At 39.1% G+C, this 18,563-nt stretch overlaps 1 protein-coding gene across 1 annotated transcript in view; it reads right to left on the bottom strand.

The window, feature by feature from the left end:
• ABCA4 (ATP binding cassette subfamily A member 4) overlaps positions 1 to 18,563 on the bottom strand; it is a 121,624-nt gene that overhangs the window by 24,136 nt on the left and 78,925 nt on the right. The window contains 10 exon segments of the mRNA XM_042463556.1: positions 2,800 to 2,898; positions 4,395 to 4,519; positions 5,881 to 6,104; positions 8,431 to 8,479; positions 8,997 to 9,202; positions 11,016 to 11,106; positions 12,542 to 12,735; positions 16,048 to 16,185; positions 16,672 to 16,811; positions 17,848 to 17,979. Of these exon segments, the coding sequence (XP_042319490.1) occupies positions 2,800 to 2,898; positions 4,395 to 4,519; positions 5,881 to 6,104; positions 8,431 to 8,479; positions 8,997 to 9,202; positions 11,016 to 11,106; positions 12,542 to 12,735; positions 16,048 to 16,185; positions 16,672 to 16,811; positions 17,848 to 17,979 (1,398 nt within the window).

The following is an 18,563-nucleotide window of genomic DNA, read 5'->3' as shown; positions in this document are numbered from 1 at the left end:
GCAGGCTCCCCAAATCCTAAGACTTGGCCCTTCTTCTCTTTCTATTTCACATACATATTGAGTATCCCTTATCTGGAAGTCTGGAATCCAAAATACTCCAAAATACAAAATTGTCCACATGGTGGCTGAGATAGAGATACCTTTGCTTTCTGATGGTTCAGTGTCCACAAACTTTGTTTCATGCACAAAATTATTAAAAATATTATGTATAGAATTATCTTCAGACTGTGCGTATAAGGTGTAACAAAACATAAATGAATTTCATTTTTAGACTTGGGTCCCATCTCCAAGATATCTCATTATGTATATGCAAATATTCCAAAATGGTGGTCTCAGGCATTTTGGATAAAGGAGACTCAACCTGTATTCATCATTGCTATATTAACTGTATCGTACCACTGTTGCTTTCTACCCAGCCTTCAAATGGCTATTCACTTTGGAGAGCTACTCACTTCCTAGTGATTCCTGTCATATTTTGGATAAATAAAAACAATAGGATTTTTTGTATCTGTTACAGCACTGTTGTTCCTGCAGAAAACCAAACAGTGGAAAGGGCTGCCACCACTTTTAATCCCTGCAGATTGGAATTCTGTGGACCAGAAATAATAGAGAGAAACACAGTTCCCACAGCATGAAAGAAAATCAAAGGAGTGAAGGAACGGAGGGAGAGAAAAGTAGAAAATAAAGATTTAAGATTCAGCCTTATAATATTTACCTGGGAGTAAGTTGCAGTGAATTCAATGGGACTTAGTAGGCAGGCACAGGGTTGCATTGTAAATTTATCATAGGCAACATAATCATGAATTTAATTTCCTAGATTCCTCCCCCCTCAGTTGTAAACTATCCCTTGTTTTAAAGAAGAAAAGGAGGGCAGGTGGGAGGGTCTGTTTTACCTTCTGAATATAACTAAGCACGTCTAAAAGTAAAACCAGACATTAAGGTGAATATATATTCCCCTATGATTAACCGAGGGCTAGCATAGTGCAGTGGTTTGAGTGTTGGACTACAACTATGGAGACCAGGGTTCAAATCCTTGCTCAGCCACGGAAACCCACTGGGTGACCTCGGGTAAGTCACACTCTCTCAGCCTCATAGAAAGGAACAGTCAAAACACCGCTGAATAAATTGTGCCAAGAAAACCCTACGATAGGTTCGCCTTAGGGTCCTCATAAGTTGGAAACAACTTGAAGGCACACAACAATAAAGATAATTAACCTGCTTTTCTTCCTTCACTTGCAGAAAACAGTGCAAGAGAGTACATCAATACTCAGAAATATAAAGTAGCCCAAGTTGATCTTCTAATAAGCAACCACAAAGTAAAAAACGATAAATACACAGGTGAGGAAAAATTGCATGTTATGACAGACAGACATCTGTCAACCTTGGCAGGCACCTCTGCCACAAATGTGCTAAATATACCACCAAGTTTGACTATAATTCCCATTTGGTCAGTATTAATTGGTTTGGGTTAAGTACATGTCTAATTCACCACTCAACATGCAAAGCTTTTAACTGCTTAATGATAGGTAGACTGCATTTATGGACAGAGGATAAGTATTGTCCTCAAAATAGATAAAATGACTATTTGAAAATAAATGGTCTACATATACATTCCTACAGGTTATAATACAGATTACAAAATCCTATTTGACTGTGTATGTGCTGCTTTTTTCTCTATATATATTCCTATACATACTGTATAAAATAATAAGAAATGAAAAAATATATATTAAAAAAAGTCTTCTGGCATTGTTAAGACTAATAGATGCATTTCAGCATAAGGTTTTATGGATTATATTCACTTCCTCTGATGCATGGAGCATAATATAAATGCTGCATGTTCATGTGCACATTGTACATGTTATGGGGTGGGACTGCAGCCAAATTGGATGCAGACAATTAAAATTATGCTATTAATTTTACAATTTCCAATTAAACAATTAACACGAACACTAAGTTGGGCAGCTAGCATGATAACCATCCATTATTCAGGAAAAGTCTGCTCAGAAATTTATCACCTCCTAAGCAGTAAAACAATGAATAAATGTTTGTTTGGTTCTGTTGTGCTAAAACCAAAATGTACTTTTCAAAGGTGAAGACTTATAAAAAATTAACCACACTCAAAACTATTGAAGTCTATTACAGTACTATTCTCTGATGTGGTTTGTTCTTAATGTGAGTGTACTATTTCTTAATTACTACCATCCTTACATGAGGGTGGCTGGATTATCATGTATTGTAAAATGTGGAAAATGAAAACAATCCACATTAAGGTTTAGTCATACATAGAATAGACAGGTTGAAATCAATGAAACCAGTTAGCTAGTTAGTTGTGTGTACATCTTCAAGTCAGCTGTTAACTTATGGCAAACTTAAGAATTTCATAGGATTTTCTCAGGCAGGGAACACTCAAAGTTTTGTTTGCTACTGCCTGCATCTGAAAAATAGCGAACAGTATCTGGTATTCCCTAGTGGTTTCCCATCCAAGTACTAGCTAGGACTCACCCTGCTTAGCCTCCAAGATTCGAAGGGATCAAGTACCTCTAGAGTATTTAGCCCTATTTGTCAGTTATAGCTAACTTAAATGCTATTGGTGTCAATAGATCTATTCTAAGTGTAACTTAAGAGCCATTGATTAAAATGGCTCTATTCCATTAATAAATCTGGAAGCCACTCCACAGCTTTTCCACTGGCTTGCTATATGATGTTGGGTGGGGAGGAATCACCACTAGTTTAATGTGCTAGGAAATACAGTATCAAGGACAGTCCACTATTGTTTTAAGAGAGAACATGACTTACTGCAGGGGCTCCTTCTTCAAGCAACGATTTCCAAATCCTGGTTTATTTAAGAAGGCGTCAATAAGAGGAACCATCTCCTCACTGCCAGGCTGTTCATTGCTAATGAGATTTGATGAGATTTAGACTATAAAAAGAGATTGCTACAGAAGGAATGCAGTTACAAAAGTAAATCAGCTAATCAAACAGGTAGGTGCTACAGTAGATGCTACAGAACAGCTGTTCATAATTGAACAAGGCACACAAACTGAATAAGGTGTATACACAATTACTATTTTCATCCATTGCCAAGCCACTGACTGCTAAATGCAGCAAGAAGCAAATACTCACAGATATTCCTTGCTAATAAATGGTCAAGGGTTTTTTTTAATGTTAGAAATCTAACCTGTTATAATAGAATTCTTGTTGTTGAAGCTTAGCAACAGGATATATTTACACCTACTTATGTATTTCCAACATAAGCAACCTTTCCCAGCCTGGCATCCCTCTAGATGTGTTGGACTACAAATCCCACAATCCTCTGAAATCCAGTTGACTGGAGACAATAGAAAACATAGTTCAACACATTTGGAGGGCACTGGGTTGGGAAAGCCTTATCTAGTGCTATGAACTGGCTAATATAACCTCAAATCTGGAAATATAATGTACAATGAGGGTGAGAAAAGTATGGCTGTCAAGATGTTGCTGAAATGAAACTTGCATTAACCCATATCAGCATACCTAGTGGTGAGAGCTGATGGGAGTTGCAGTCCAGCAACCTTTGGAGGGCCACATGTTGCCCATCCTGGAGGCCTTTTTATTAGGTGTATGATAACATCATGTGTTACTACACTGATTCTCAACCTGTGATCCTCCACCTGTTTTGGACTTCATCTCCCAGAAACCCCAGCCAACTTGGCTAACAGTCAGGAATACTGGGAGCTAAAGTCCAAAACATCTGGAGGACCAAAGTTTGGGAGCCACTGTGTTACAAGCATAAACACAAGCTATTGTACTGACTCTGTACTCATTTTCTGATCTCTTCCCATCTGACTTTTAAAACGTAAAATTTCTAGGAATAAAGCACATTTCCTGATGATACATGCAAGGGAAAGATTATACATGCAAGCTTACTGCCACATTGTCACATGCAACCTTTCCATATTTGAGATTGTATGAAGAGGCCACAACTAACAAGCATTCCCATTCATCCAACCGTCACTTATCTGCATACTTTTAACACCAAATATAGATGATGGGTATAAGCAAAGAAAAACTAGAAAGTGATAAACTCTGTACCAAAGAAGAAATTACAAACACAAAGACTTAAAGGAATAACTTTATAATTAGCTAGTTTTAACACTAGTCAATTAACAGAAAATAGTGTTATAAATAATACTAGTTAGCCAGAATAAGTGCAAAATCTAGGATGGAAGAGCAGCTAATTTAAAATTTGATAAAATCTGAGAATTAATTCAGAGGGATACAAATGGCAACTCCATAATTTATACTGGAGTCAAACAACAGGAAACAAAAGGTATTTAGCAACAAGTTACCATAATGTTATCTAAGGAAAAGATAAGAAAAGAAAGTCTGCTCTGAAAAAGGAGATATCTGACCTGAAAAAAGTGAACTGTTGCCCATAGATCCACGGTTGGAGAGTCAGACTGGGGTATTCACCAAATGGAGGAATTATGATTGTAAGTATCAGCGCTAGCAGCACAAAACTAGAAGGGAGAATAATCTGCAGGCAACATGGGAAACATCAGTCACCTGCAGAACATATAGTGTAGCAGAAGTATTTCTGATAACACGCAGCTAACAAATAAGCAGACCAGCAGCAGGAAGTTCTGGAGATCTGCTACCCAGACCTGTTCACAATTCTTACCATACATTTTTAAAAAAAATCAGTACCAAATCTGCTGAATATTTATCAAATTTTATATATATATTCAAAAGGATCTTTTTTGAGATTGTGGAAAAGAATCTGATAATGACTCAAAAAATTTAGATATAAGAATATAAGAACATAGGAAACTGCCTTAAATTAATTGAGATCACCAGTCTATCTAGCATAGTGCTGTCACCTCTGTCTGGCAACAGCTCGTCAAGCCTTTAGTCTAACCTAGACCAAGCTGGAGGTGCCAGGGATTGAAGCTGGGACCTTGGCATGTAAAGTACATGTGGCAATTACCCCATATGAAAAATTTGGAGTTATCTTCACTCAGACTAGGATTTATTTCCCCATTTGTTCCTCTATATTGGGGTGGGAGTCATGTTGCCCTAAGGTGAAACTATCATGGGGCAACCTTCGTCAGAGGGGGATTTCCATTGCCATCCTCCAAGGCTGAGAGATTATGACTTGTGTGTGTAGTGCCTTCAAGTCCTTTCTGACTTATGACAACCCTAAGGTGAAACTATCATTTATTATTCCCCTAAAGGGAAACTATCATGGAGTTTTATTGGCAAGTTTCGTCATGGGGGGTGGGTTGCTATTGCTTGCTTGAGGCTGAGAGAGTGTGCCTTGGGGCTTTCCCGCCTGGAAGTCCTGCACCTGTACGTCCTGCACCCAGAAGGCAGACATCCCACCCCAGACGTCCTACGTAAGTCTCATCCCTCTGGCACCAGGTGACATCTGGTATGGGAACGCCACTGAGTTTCGGCAACTGGTCTCTAAAAGGTTCATCATCACTGTACTATACCATGCTGGTTCTCACCTCTGCTCAATAGGGAGTCCTTATTTTTGGCCATAATGAAGTTTAAGAACTAGGCTTCTCATTATAAAAGGGAATGATTTCCTTGAATGAAGCAAGTGTTCTTGACAGTAAATGACAACAATAAATCATCTATTCAAGCAGACAGTTCTACTGTAAAGATAGTTTAATCTTACTAGTTAAGTAAGCTAAAACAGGTTGGCCTTGGGTGGATTTGTAACTGCACAGAAAGCTTTGGGATCTGATTCAGTTACTTATCATGTCCTGTTCTATAATGCAATGATATGCTTTTACAATAAGATCATATTGCTTTGTGACCAATAAAGACAGATGTACATATGTAAATTCTGTATGACAAGAAGCTCTGCATCTGGAAAGAATAAATACATACCTGAGCAAGGAAGTCTTTAAAACTACGAGTGGTGTGGTGGAATCGTTTGACAAGCAATGCTTTCATCTGCTGATGGAAGAGCTGGCAACCCTTATTTTGTTGGGATCCTTTGCCGCCACTCCCATCCCCTTCCAGAGCCACAGGTCTCCGAGAAGTACCATTGGCTGTGTGACCATTTTGGTGCGTTTCCTCTTCTTGTCCCACAGCACCATTCTCCTGGGCACCTAAAATCAAAATGATAGTATGCTAGTTGTTCCTCTCAGAGGCATGTTGAAATATATTTTAGTATATTTCAATAATTCTGGAATAATTGTGAGTTTCTTTAAGATTTAATTGGGTAAAAAACATAGCATTTTCCCCCTAATTTGAAGAATGGGTATCCTTTCATATGTTCTACAAATATAGCTCTTGTCACCAGCTCTTGCCATTATCTATGTGGGCTATTGCTTAAGGCAACTTATGAAGGATCACAGGTTGCCCAACATATGCTATAAAATAAATATGGGTACCCAAACTAATCCCCATTTGCACCCAGGCCATGGGGCAACATGCATAGCATAAGCGTTAATGGCATTGTGCACCACTGTTTCTCCATCTATGTAGCCCCTGTAGTTTTGTGGCTCGTGGGGAAGATGTGAGCAGCTGGCCAATCAAAAGGCAAACTGACTGGATGCTGCAATGGAGCAGAGTTTCAGGCTTACCTGGCTCTCAGTCAGATGCATCTGGTGGATGTAAAATTGCCAGCCCTAGAGTGGCTCCATCATTCCTACAGAAGAGGCTTATCATTATAAATAAACATAAATGTGCGAGTATGTGTGTGAATGTATGTATGTGTGTCACAATATTTGGTGGGATGAACTGGTTTAAACTGATGGAAATGGAATTGCATGTTAGAGGATCCTGTCCCGTGCTATCATGGGTTTAAATTCGAAAATGTTTGATTTATTGTGCACATATTAGAGTATAAGATAAATAGGTGTTGGGAGGGGGGACAGAATAAAATGTTGAAGTGAATGCTCATTGGTGGGATGGATGAGAAGATTTCCATAAGACTTTTGAATAACTGTTGGTTTATGACAATTGGGAGTTTCAGTTTGAGTGAGGAGTTAGTTAGCCTAGGATTTGAGTAGAATGCAGTTAGAAAAGGGTTTTAGTTAGACTGAGAAAAGGGAGTTTGAATTGAGTGACTCGTAAGGGTCTTAGAGAGTTTAAGAGAAGGAAGAGTGTTCTAGTCATTTTAATCATGTTTTAATCAAGTTGACATTTAATTCCTTTTTAACTTTTGTAAATTAATGTTTTAATTGGATCTTTTAAAAATTATTTAAATTTACTAGATCTCATTTTGGGTGAAAGGCAGGATATAATTCTAATAAGTACAGTATAAACAAACAAACAGGTGTGTGTTGTGTTTTAAATTTAATAAATAAACAATCAACTGGTTACATTTAATTTCTGTAAATAATTTTAAAAAGTTTTCATACACGTTTGACCTCCAGAAATGTTATCTGCCTAAGAGACTGGATTCAGACAAGGCATCTGCAGTGGCAGCATTGAATATAGAGAGGTGGCAACCATTGACGACAGAAGTGGCATAAATCCTCTTATGTACCTTATGGGCATTTAGACAATTCTCAGAGTATCACAGAGATGGGAATCAGGTAAAGCCCTCTCTCTTGCTAATTTGAGTGAGCACCTTGGAAGTCTTCACAGATGGTGGGTTAAAGTATAGAAATGCCATATTTGGCAACAGTGGGTAGGATTGCCTGAGAGGAATGAATCCTCACAGTTGGCAGCAGGAATATTAGGTGAAATCTCCTTAAGACAATTTGGGCTGAAGCAATAAGGGACACACCTGGCTTGTATGAGTGTGTGGCTTCAAGCCAGATGACAGTGGAACCCAGTAGTGGCCTCTGTCCATGTAGAATCTGTGGTTTGATCACCTCAGGATCCCACTAGCATTCAAACTGACAGGAAGATAGTTTATTGGCTGACAGTTGGGTTGCCCAGTTAATGGATCTGTTCCCCATGCCAGGTCATTCAGTTGTAAAAGCTGTGGTCTGATTTTATTCCACATTGAAGTGTCTGGACTTTACTAGAGTGCTCAAACCTGATTTGAACTTCAATACTTGCACCAGCGAACCTCTACAGATCTAACAGAAAATAAACTTAGCAAATGCTGCTGAACTGCTCCAGGATTCCTGTTTCCCAGTGAATTTTATCTGCATCTGTTTGGATTCATGCTTTACACCACTGTTTTAGGGTCTATGACTAACGCAACTGCATGGTCCCATTGTGTCCACACCAATATTATTTCCCTAATCCTTTCCATGTCTCCCCAAAATATACTCATATCTTGACACCATAACATCACTAGCAGTTAGCGACATAGTGTGGAGTCCAGAAAATCCCACATAAAGTTCTACTGGATGTTGCAGAGGTGGAGGGGCATACTAGAACTAGTAGATTTTTTCCTTTTAATCAGTAGTTTATGAAGATATTTAGCATAACATTTTAGTTTGGAACTCAGGCACTGGACTATGGAGTGTTTACCTGCATTCTGTGTCTCAGTATCAGCTTCTGCTGTAACCTTCAAAAAAACCTACAAGAAAAACATATTAAGAAGATGTTTTGTGAGGTAAAACACACAAAAGCATTATTCATTCCCTTCCTTTTGCCCCAGCATAATACAAAATAAGAATATTTTCCCTTTACTTTATTTCCAGCTAGCAATAATTACAAAATTGAATTCTGTACAGGAGAAAGGGATGAGAGGGAAAACATAATGGGGAAAGAATTAAATTTAAATATATTGAATATCTTATACCTTAACCTATTAGTGGAAGAGGCAAACAGTTGTAATTAGATAAATATTTACACAATTACATATATATTAACTATATACATTTTAGATTCTGTGTTATTACTTTTTAGCTCTTTTCCAATTGCTATATAATTTCTATAGCATTTTATAGTGTGTTTTATTTGTTTTAGTGTTACTTTGTGTTATTTTGAAATGGCCTAAGGGCTAATCAATAAACATTTCTAGTCACATATATATTAACCCAAGTTAATGAAAGCAAGGATAATCATGAGATAAATGTCTCAATGTTAGCAACCTCCTCAAGTGGTGTGTCTGAAATCCCGAAGCTGCTGAGTCCCAGGTCAGCCAATGTTTCCTCTAATTCTCTGAAGAGACTGGCATAGGCTCGCTGCTTAAAATTCTTACTGGGAAGAAGGTAGATGAGCTCCTGACCAATACTTTCAATTAACTTTGCTTCTGGAACGTGATGATGGATAAGTTCATTGAGTTCGTTCATATCGCCTGTGAAAAGCCAGAGAATAGCTGATTACTGATTGCTATAAGTATTACTGCCAACACACAAGAGGATATGGGATGGGGATAGCCACTTTTGTTTTAATAGATGTGGCTCTTGTAACATTGCATGATGCATGTTGATGAGGTGGTCAAATCCTTTGGCCCAGCCCTGATAGTGAAATAAATCCACTGAGTTCAGTCTTCAAAGACATTTAAACTACTAAGTAAATGTACGCAGATCTGCAAGCCTGAATCTCAGCAAACTCCGTGTCACAATAGCAATAGCAAGTACATTTCTATACTGCTTATTGGTGCACTTAAGCACTGCCTAAGTGGTTTACAATGTGTAAGCTAATTGCTCCCAACAAGCTGGGTACTTATTTTAGCAACCTACGGAAGGATGCCAGGTGGAGTCGACCCTCAGCTCCTGGATGGTATTGAACCTTGTGGTTTATAGTGAGTGGCTGCAGTACAGGTATTTAACCACTGCGCCAACAAGGATCCTTGTTATAATTCACTTATTATATAGAGGCAACCTTAAGTATCCCACTGAGTGTAGTCATGAACAAACTTTCTTGAAGAATATGTTGTTGTTGTTGTTGTTGTGTGCCTTCTAGTAATTTGGCGAGAGTGGTCACAATTTAATTTACATTGTTCATTTCAATTTTATGAAAACCTGAACATGTAAGACAGGGATCTGTGTGATCAGTCACCAAAGAGTATTTATCAATCAATCAAGTTCAGCAATAGGGAGGTCCTTTCATAAGTTACCTGTCAATTTATGGCGATCCCATGAATTTCATAATTTTGTCAGACAAGGAATACTCAGAGACGGTTTTGCTACTTCCTTCCTCTGAAATATAACCTACAGCACCTGGTATTTGTTAGTAGTCTCCCATCCAAGTACTAACCAGGGCTGGCCTTGCTTAGCTTCCAAGATTAGACAGGACCCGGGGCCTTCCGAATAAGCCCTGACCAAAGTACTGAGAAGAGATATCTATTGTTGGGGGTCCTATATTTTATGCATTCTGGAAAAGGTTCTTATAAACTCTTTACCACTGCTACCATATTTGAAAGCTGTGTGTACAAGTAGTAACTGAATACCAAAAGGGCAGCACCAAGAAAGATGACAAAGTAATCATCATGACAAGCACTATCTCCACCACCATTATCATCTAACAGATGCAGGAAACAAATTTATTTAATCGAACTGTATACATTCTAGTGCATTTCAAGCAAATGGTGCTTCATTGGGAGCCATTTGATGAAAATGTTGAGGTGACTGCAACATTGGGACTCCCTACCCCAAAAGGAACAAGAGGTTGCATGATTTAAAAAGAAAAAGCACACAATCATCCCTGTGGGATCAAACCAAGAATTCAGCCATCATCTTGTATCTAGTAAATCAGAGGCTGGTAGAAGGGCTCCAAGTTGACAGTACTTCCCTGATGTTTGTTCCTAGCACTTGATACTCAGAAGCCCCTGCAGCTCCACTGAGTTATCACAGCTCCTGTGTAGTTGTACTACCAAGAAAGTGAGTAATCCAATCATGTTGTTGTTGTTGTTGTTATTGTATGATTTCAAGTCATTTTGGACTTATGGCAACCCTAAGGTGAACCTATTACAGGATTTTCTTACCAAGTTTCTTCTTGCCATCCTCTGCGGCTGAGAGTTTGTAACTTATTCAAGGTCACCCAGTGGATTTATATTGCTGAACCAGGATTAACAAACCCTGCTCTTCAAAGTCACAGTCCAACATTCAAACCACTACTCCCAATCATACTGAGCAATAAAGAAGTGAAGCAAGCCTTGGTCTCACCATCCAGTTCTTGTTCAAGGGCTTCTGCTTTGTCTGTAGGTGCACACGAAGAGCAGGGACATGAACATTTAGATCCCAGGCTGCAGGAGGTCTAAAGGCAGATAAGCAATGCTATCAGTTTCCAGTGTCCTCATAATATTAGAACTTTATCAGCAGCTATTGTTTGAGCAGACCTTTCCAAAGAAGCAAAGAACAGCATTTCTCATCAATGTGGTTAGTTTATCAGCCTGTCCTGATAAATGGTTGGTTTCTACAGAGTTTCTGGGAGTTGGCACTGGGTTTTTCTTGTGTTTTGAGGGAGGAGTTAAGTAATTTTATATGTAAAAGAATTAATAATGTTCATCTTTTTTAAAGACTGCATTATTAATTCACTTGTAGTTAAGTTATTTTATGTACAGCAGTGAAAAGGTGGAATAGAAACCTTCACAATAACTGGTATGTTTTTGTAACCATTGTATTCAAGGTACAGAGAGTGGCACTGTGATACATGGATCTCAGTTATGGGTGAGGAGACATAGACAGGCATTCATTCTTGAGTCTAACAAACATAAATAATACTTCTCCTTATTAAAGATTACAACCAGTTAACACATCTAAGAATTAACAATTACAGCAAGATATACATTTTTATGAACGCAAATTACTAAACCCCAAATCAGTGCAAGTTATGGTAGAATTAGCAGGCCTGCCATTAAAAGTATTCCTTTCAGAGGTTATTCAGAGGAAAGTTACTTTATAAAAGAAAACCATTCCTGGACCCAAACATACAGGCCAAAATAAAGCTGCTTCGGGTCACTTTGGAGGTATGCTGTTTAAATGACACATGCATCTTAAGAGGCTAGAAGTTGTGCCAAAGCTACGCTGCAGTCCTTAGGACTGCAGTGTGGCTTTGGCGTGGCTTCTGACCCTTTAGGATGCATGTTGCACCTTTAGGATGTAGTTGTATATCTTTGCTCTTCAGTATCTTTTCCAGTTTCTTCATAGATGCCCTTCCCATTCCTAGTCTTCTTCTTATTTCTTGACTGCAGTCTCCATTCTGGTCAATATTTGGTCCTAGATATGGGAATTCTTTTAACTATTTCAATTTCTTCATTGTCTAGAATGAATTTGTGTATTTCTTCTGTGGTCATTATTTTTGTTTTCTTTATGTTCAGCATTAAACCTGCCTTTGCACTTTCATCTTTGACCTTCCTTATTAACTGTTTTAATTCCTGAATATCTTCTGCTAATAATATGGTGTCGTCCACATATCATATGTTTAATGTTGCTTCCTCCTATCTTAACTCCTCCATTTTCTGATTCTAATTCTGCTTTTCTTATGATGTTTTCAGCATGTAAGTTAAACAAGTAGGGTAATAGGCTGTAGCCTTGCCTGACCCCTTTGGTTACTGGGAACCACTATGTTTCCCCTGGCGTAAGTATCCTGATTTAAGGATCAGGTTGAGTGTGTTTGGGGGATGTAGTAGGCATGGTTATGAAAGGTGGTGATGGAAGATCAATTGTGGAATCCAATGAAAAACACTTACACCATCATTTCCTCCACTTGTCTGGATGTTTTTCATTTTGCGGACTAAGGTGAGATAAAAACCTGTCCCAAAGGAGTTCTTCAGGAAAACAGGAGATCCTGAACAGTGTAACTTTCCTTTGGAAATGATAGCAACTCGGTCTCCAAGGATGTCTGCCTCATCCATGTGGTGGGTAGAGAGAATGATGGTTCTACCTGAAAGGAAGAAACAGATGAGACATAAAGTCACTCTCAGTCTAACACCACAATTGTTAGCACATGAGAATCAGTACCATACTTTCTGAAGGGAAGGCTTTGATCATACATTACTGGGTCTTGAAAGGAGTCTTAAGTAGAGCAGATCCTGCATCAATGATCTTCCTGTACAGGCTGTACAGTGCGCCCATGCCAGATGCGGGTGCACTATATGTGGATTTCAGCTTATGCTGAAGATATGCAGCAAAGGAATGAATGGTGTATGCGCCCGTGGCGTGCACACTTTGCCATGCTGCGAGCACAAGCCCCATTATATTGAATGGGGCTCGAGCATACGTGTTTTTTGGCTTACATGGGGGGGGGGGGGGTCCAAAACAGATCCCCTGTGTAAGATAAGGGTCCACTGTATAACGCTGTTGACGTATAGCCCAAAAATAGCATATAAGACCTTAAATAGGAATGGGGAAGGACAGGTCACATACCTATAACTAGGTTTTTTAGTGGTCATCTGTGAATTCACACAAATGGGGTATCCTGTACTTGTGCAGTGCACCTTTTGGAGCATTCTATCAGAGTTTTGGTGGCAGCCCCACCCACCTTCAGCAGTCATATATGCGGGGCTTCCCATCAAAACCTGCCAATTCCATGGGATGCCGATGCAGCCATCCATGCGGACCAGCAAAACATGACAAGGGGAGAACAGGTAGGGTAGTGTGAGTTCATATAAGACCACTCAGTGAACTACAGTTACAGGCTTGTAACCTGTCCTTCTTATTTGTGGCTTCTGTGTCTCTTGCATCTTGCGTGTCATGTCAAGGAAGCCTCATTTCTATAGTGGCAAGTATAATGCTCAGAACAGGTGGTAGAGATGCTGTTATCAGAATAGCAAAATTCCCAAGAAAAGGATCTGTGTCAGTAATAGCCAAATACCATCAGCCATGGACAGGCATAGATGAGACTGATGACATTGTCTACTCCACTAATAAGAATATGAGGAAGTTGAATTGATGTCTGAACTAGAATCTGAGCATGACCTGGAATGGTAACAATGTTGGTGTCAAGGTGGAGATGGAATTGCTAGAAGAGGCTTTTCTCAGACAGAGAAGCAGTAACTCGAACTACAAAAGATTCCTGTATTTCTCCCACTGAAGCATGATAATCTGACCTTCTGTCCTGGATGGAAACAGTCTCCATCACGACAGTACACTGTTACAGAGAAACCTGTAAGGGAGGCACCACAGGGAGGGTAGTAGATGGTTCAGCTACAGCTATAACTTCAACAACCAAATGGAAAGAAGAAGGTTGAGGTGAAGAGTGTTCCTTCAGTTTCTTTTTCTTCTTATGTTTGTGCTTTAGAATGAGACTTGAGGTCCTGCATTTTTTGTCACCTGTGGAGGAGTCTGGAATGGAACCCCCATGTATATGAAGGGCTGACTGTATATGGCTGGTCCATGGCCCTGGCATGATTAGCTAGATGGAGACACAGGCAGGCAGGATTCACACAGACGGATTCACATCATCCTATTTACACATAACCAGACAACATGCAAGAAGAAATTGGGAGGGAGATAGCATGCATAAAATTGCCCATGGAAGGAGTGATCACTCTGTTCTCACATCTATAGTTTGCCACCTTTCCTCACTACACATCAAGGAAAACATCTGTCTCTGAACAACATTTCAGAGAGGAGAATCTCTTCTCTATGATCAGCTGCTAAAAGTTTTTCCATGCCTGGGGAAGAAACTTGGATGCAGACAAGAAACCACTGCAAGGCAAATTCTGATGCTTAACTTAAAATCACCCCAATACTGTACCAATATTGTACCTAAAAAGCTACAGGTCATGTGGCAGGGACTCATTTCTAATATGGCCTGTTTCTCTGGAATGAGCAACAAAAGGAACTCAGGTGCCTGTTTCTTGCTGCTACCCATCCCTTACCTAGGTTTTAATTAGTGTCTAAAATCATGTACTCAACCTGGCGTCACCTTGCTCCTTGAAATTTATCACTACACAAGATCCCCGTGAAAACATCAGATGCTTCTTCTGATAGGACTTTTATGAGGAAAACTAAGTAGACTATAAAAATTGGTTTCAAAATTGGCAGTGCAATATGTGCAAAACTCAGGAGAAAACATAGACACTGTAATAATCCACCATCACCTACATTAAATTAAATTGGGTTATTCAATTATTTTTTTCAGTCAAACAAGGAGACTGTCTCTTTTAAAATGGACTACAAGCCCTACCATCCAGGCATCAGACTGGCAATGATTAGGTTTTTAGACTAGTGTGCCAGTAAAGTGCTAGGATAGTTTGCTGGGTGGGTGGATAGAAGATGGTAAATACGGGGTTAAGTGCATTGGAATTTGCCTGCCAGAACACTTGCTGCGGGCCTCTAGTCTATCCTATAATTAGACATTACTTAACAACCTTACAGGATTTAACATGTAAGAGCCTGACAACTAATAAAATGGGTCAACCTATGTAAAGCTGAGACACTGGGACAGGTACTCTCCCCACACCTGGAAAGTGCATTATCTAGCCCTGTCAGCCCTATTCAGCTATTCAATTAACAGCTAATCTGCTGAAACCAAAGGATTTACTCAGTGTACATGACTGCAGGTGTGCAATACCCAGAAGCTGTCAAACATTGCTCTCTTTTCAATTTTTGGGATGTGTACCTTATGATACCTTCTGAGAGAAGGTTTCATTATTAGCACCTACACAAAGCATAAAAAGGAAAAGGTAAAGGTTTCCTCTTTGACATGACTGACAAGTCATGTCCGACTGTAGAGGGCAGTGCTCATCTTTGCTACTAAGCCGAGGGAGCCAGTGTTGTCAAAGATGATCCCATGGTCATGTGGCTGGCATGACTGCAAGAACACTGTTGCCTTTCCCACCGAAGTTGTATCTATTTATCTGCTTGCAATTTTACATGCTTTCGAACCTACACAAATGTAGGCCTGTTACAGACAGCCAAAATAAAACTGCTTCGAGACACAGTGGAGGTATGGTGTTTCAATGATGCATGCATCCTAAGAGTCCAGAAGTTGCACCAAAGCCACGCTCCAGCCCTAAGGACTGGAGTGTGGCTTTGGTGTGGCTTCTAGACTCTTAGGACGTATGCATCATTGAAACACCATACCTCCACTGTGACTCGAAGCAGCTTTATTTTGGCTGTCTGTAACAGGCCGTAGGTTTGGCTTGAAAGAGACTGAGCAGTCTGTTTCACCTGAAATCCATAAGCTATTTAAATGTGTGCATGTAAAAAATAAATAAATTCACAGGTATTTTTCTTGGAGCCAAATTACCTGAACGATACTTCAATATGAGATCCCATATAGAACGTCTGGAATAAGGGTCAACTCCAGAAGTGGGTTCATCGAGGACAATCACTTTTGCGTCGCCTACAAAGGCAATGGCAACAGACAGCTTTCGCTGCATGCCACCTACGTAGGAAAAACAGGACAAAACTGAAAAACAAGAGCGGCATATTTTTCACAGGAGAAAGCAGCAGGTCCGCTGGAGGAAAGGTTCCTTCCTGGAAGTATGTACTAGCATTTTGACAATCATCAAATATCTTAGTAAATGTATTATGAAATCTTCCTGCACCTTAAAATTAACAAATATGTTCTGGGATAAACTTTCTGCTTGCCAGAGCAGACTTCATCAGATGCATCTAACTGTTGTTAAAGCAGCTAGCAAAGTAAATAGTTAAGTCAGTTAAACATGAACATACAAAAATATGAAAAGTATAAAAATGTGAACTTTAGAACTGGCAACGGCAATACATACACAACTCAGGAGAAGCACAGATACTGTAAGAACACAACTCACCACTATTAAATGAAATATGGTTATCCAGCAGTTTTATTTAACCAATCAGAGTTTCTCCCTGCCCATAAGCCTATGAGGGCAAACTCCTGGGTACCTACCAGACAAATTTTGAGCCTCTTCATTTCTTTTATGTGGAAGACCTATGTCTGCCAGCATCATCTCCATTTCGAATTCCGCCTCTTCTCTGGACTTCCCTTTTAGCTGAGCATAAAACCAGATGTGTTCTGCAACAGTTAGGCTACAGAAAACAAAAAGTGTTATTTTAATTGACGAAAAGAAACAAGAATGATGTAGCGATGAAGATACAAGAGGCAATAGCTCCCCATCCCAGAGCTGAATCTGGTTGAAAGAGCAAATATGGCTCTTGCATGTATACTCATTTCACTTCTGGTTTTTAGGTATTTGTCTTGTTTGAAAATCAGAGGTGACATGGGACAAAAGAAATATGCATATAGAATCAGAAGGAAAACTAAGTACACTAGTTTCCATGAAACCTCTATCTCTCCACAGTCCAACAGAGTATACATGTGTAGGGTGAGGTGGGGTTCTGCAAAAATAAAAATTAAATAAACTGATTGAAAAGCCTATTTGTAGGCTCAGAAGATAGAAGGTTATCTTGCTGCAGATATTTTTGCAATGCACTTAATCATGTATTTTAAAATGGTAGCTCTTTGTCAACATACACAAACTTCATTTCCAGGATCAGACAATGATTTTGAGTGTGTAAATCCTGAAATTTTTGCCTAATCCATTTCCCCTTTATCATATGAGAAAACTCTGGTCTAAAGACGGAAGAAGCAATTCAAAGTAAACATTAAAAAATGACTTATAGCAGAGTGGTAGCAACTTGACCAGTAATTGCAAAACCTGGGTGTCTAAATATTGTTGGACTTCAATTTCCTTAAGTTCTACCCAGCATGGCCACTGGTCAAGGATACTGTGAGAATAATCCATCTCAGGACTCCATTTGGAAGCCAGTAGGGAAGAATAGAGGCCTTCCGTAACATAGGTCTCTTCCACGCTAAATAATTATAGTGCTTTAATTCTACTTTAACTGCCATTGTTCCTCTTGTGGAATCCTAGGATTTGCAGTTTAGGGAGATGTACTTAATATTCTTATTAAGAGCTCTAGTACTTCACCAAACTACAAATCCCAGGATTGAGCAGGAATCAGCACTACAACTGTGTAATGTGAAAGAAATCATCATTGAAGCTATTATAGAATTTAAGCTGCATACCTTCACACGTTGGAAAAAGTTAGCAATAGCACTTACTGATTGAACAGTATGTTGTACTGTGGGCACATGCCTATATTCTGTCGGATAGAGTCCATGTGTGTCTGGATATCCTGTCCACCAACTAATATCGTTCCAGATGTAGGTGGGAACAGACCAGTGAGGACAGACCTAGCAAAACATTGTGGGAAACGTGTAATGCTTATCAGTAAGCATAAGTATATTTTATGGTACATTATAAATTATTATAATACTGTATATAATAATCAATAAAATAGTCACATCATTGTCATCACCATCATCACCAGTGTTATCAGAGGGTCACTAGGTTGTGCTTGGGGTCTATGTAGCTCTTGAAAAATACAGTGTGAACATTTTAATGAAATTTTTAAATATCAGCTTACTGGAACTAATCTTAAGATGCTGACTGATATAAAAAGTCAAGGAACACATGCTATGTTGTTAGTTTTGCTGAGCTGCATAATTAAAGGAAAGTGGAAAGAGGAAGGATATAAGGCAAAGATTTCTTATTTTCCCAGGCTAAAAATAAAGTTATCTGAACTGAAGAGTCTGTTAAAAACTTGCACAATGTTACATGAAGTCTGAGGAAACTAGAGTTTGCTTCAGATAACTATGATAATGGTGGTGCAAGGTGCGGTGGAAGACTGCTTGTGTGAGTGTGTTTTAATTGTGACATTACTGTATTTTGAAAATAACTGTCCCCTGCTTCAAACAGAGGTATTTGGAGGAAAAAA

Source organism: Sceloporus undulatus, chromosome 4 (assembly GCF_019175285.1).
Source record: "Sceloporus undulatus isolate JIND9_A2432 ecotype Alabama chromosome 4, SceUnd_v1.1, whole genome shotgun sequence".
In the NCBI taxonomy this organism is placed as follows: domain Eukaryota; kingdom Metazoa; phylum Chordata; class Lepidosauria; order Squamata; family Phrynosomatidae; genus Sceloporus; species Sceloporus undulatus.
Note: the sequence above shows the minus strand (reverse complement) of the source record. Positions and strands in the feature narration are given on the sequence as shown.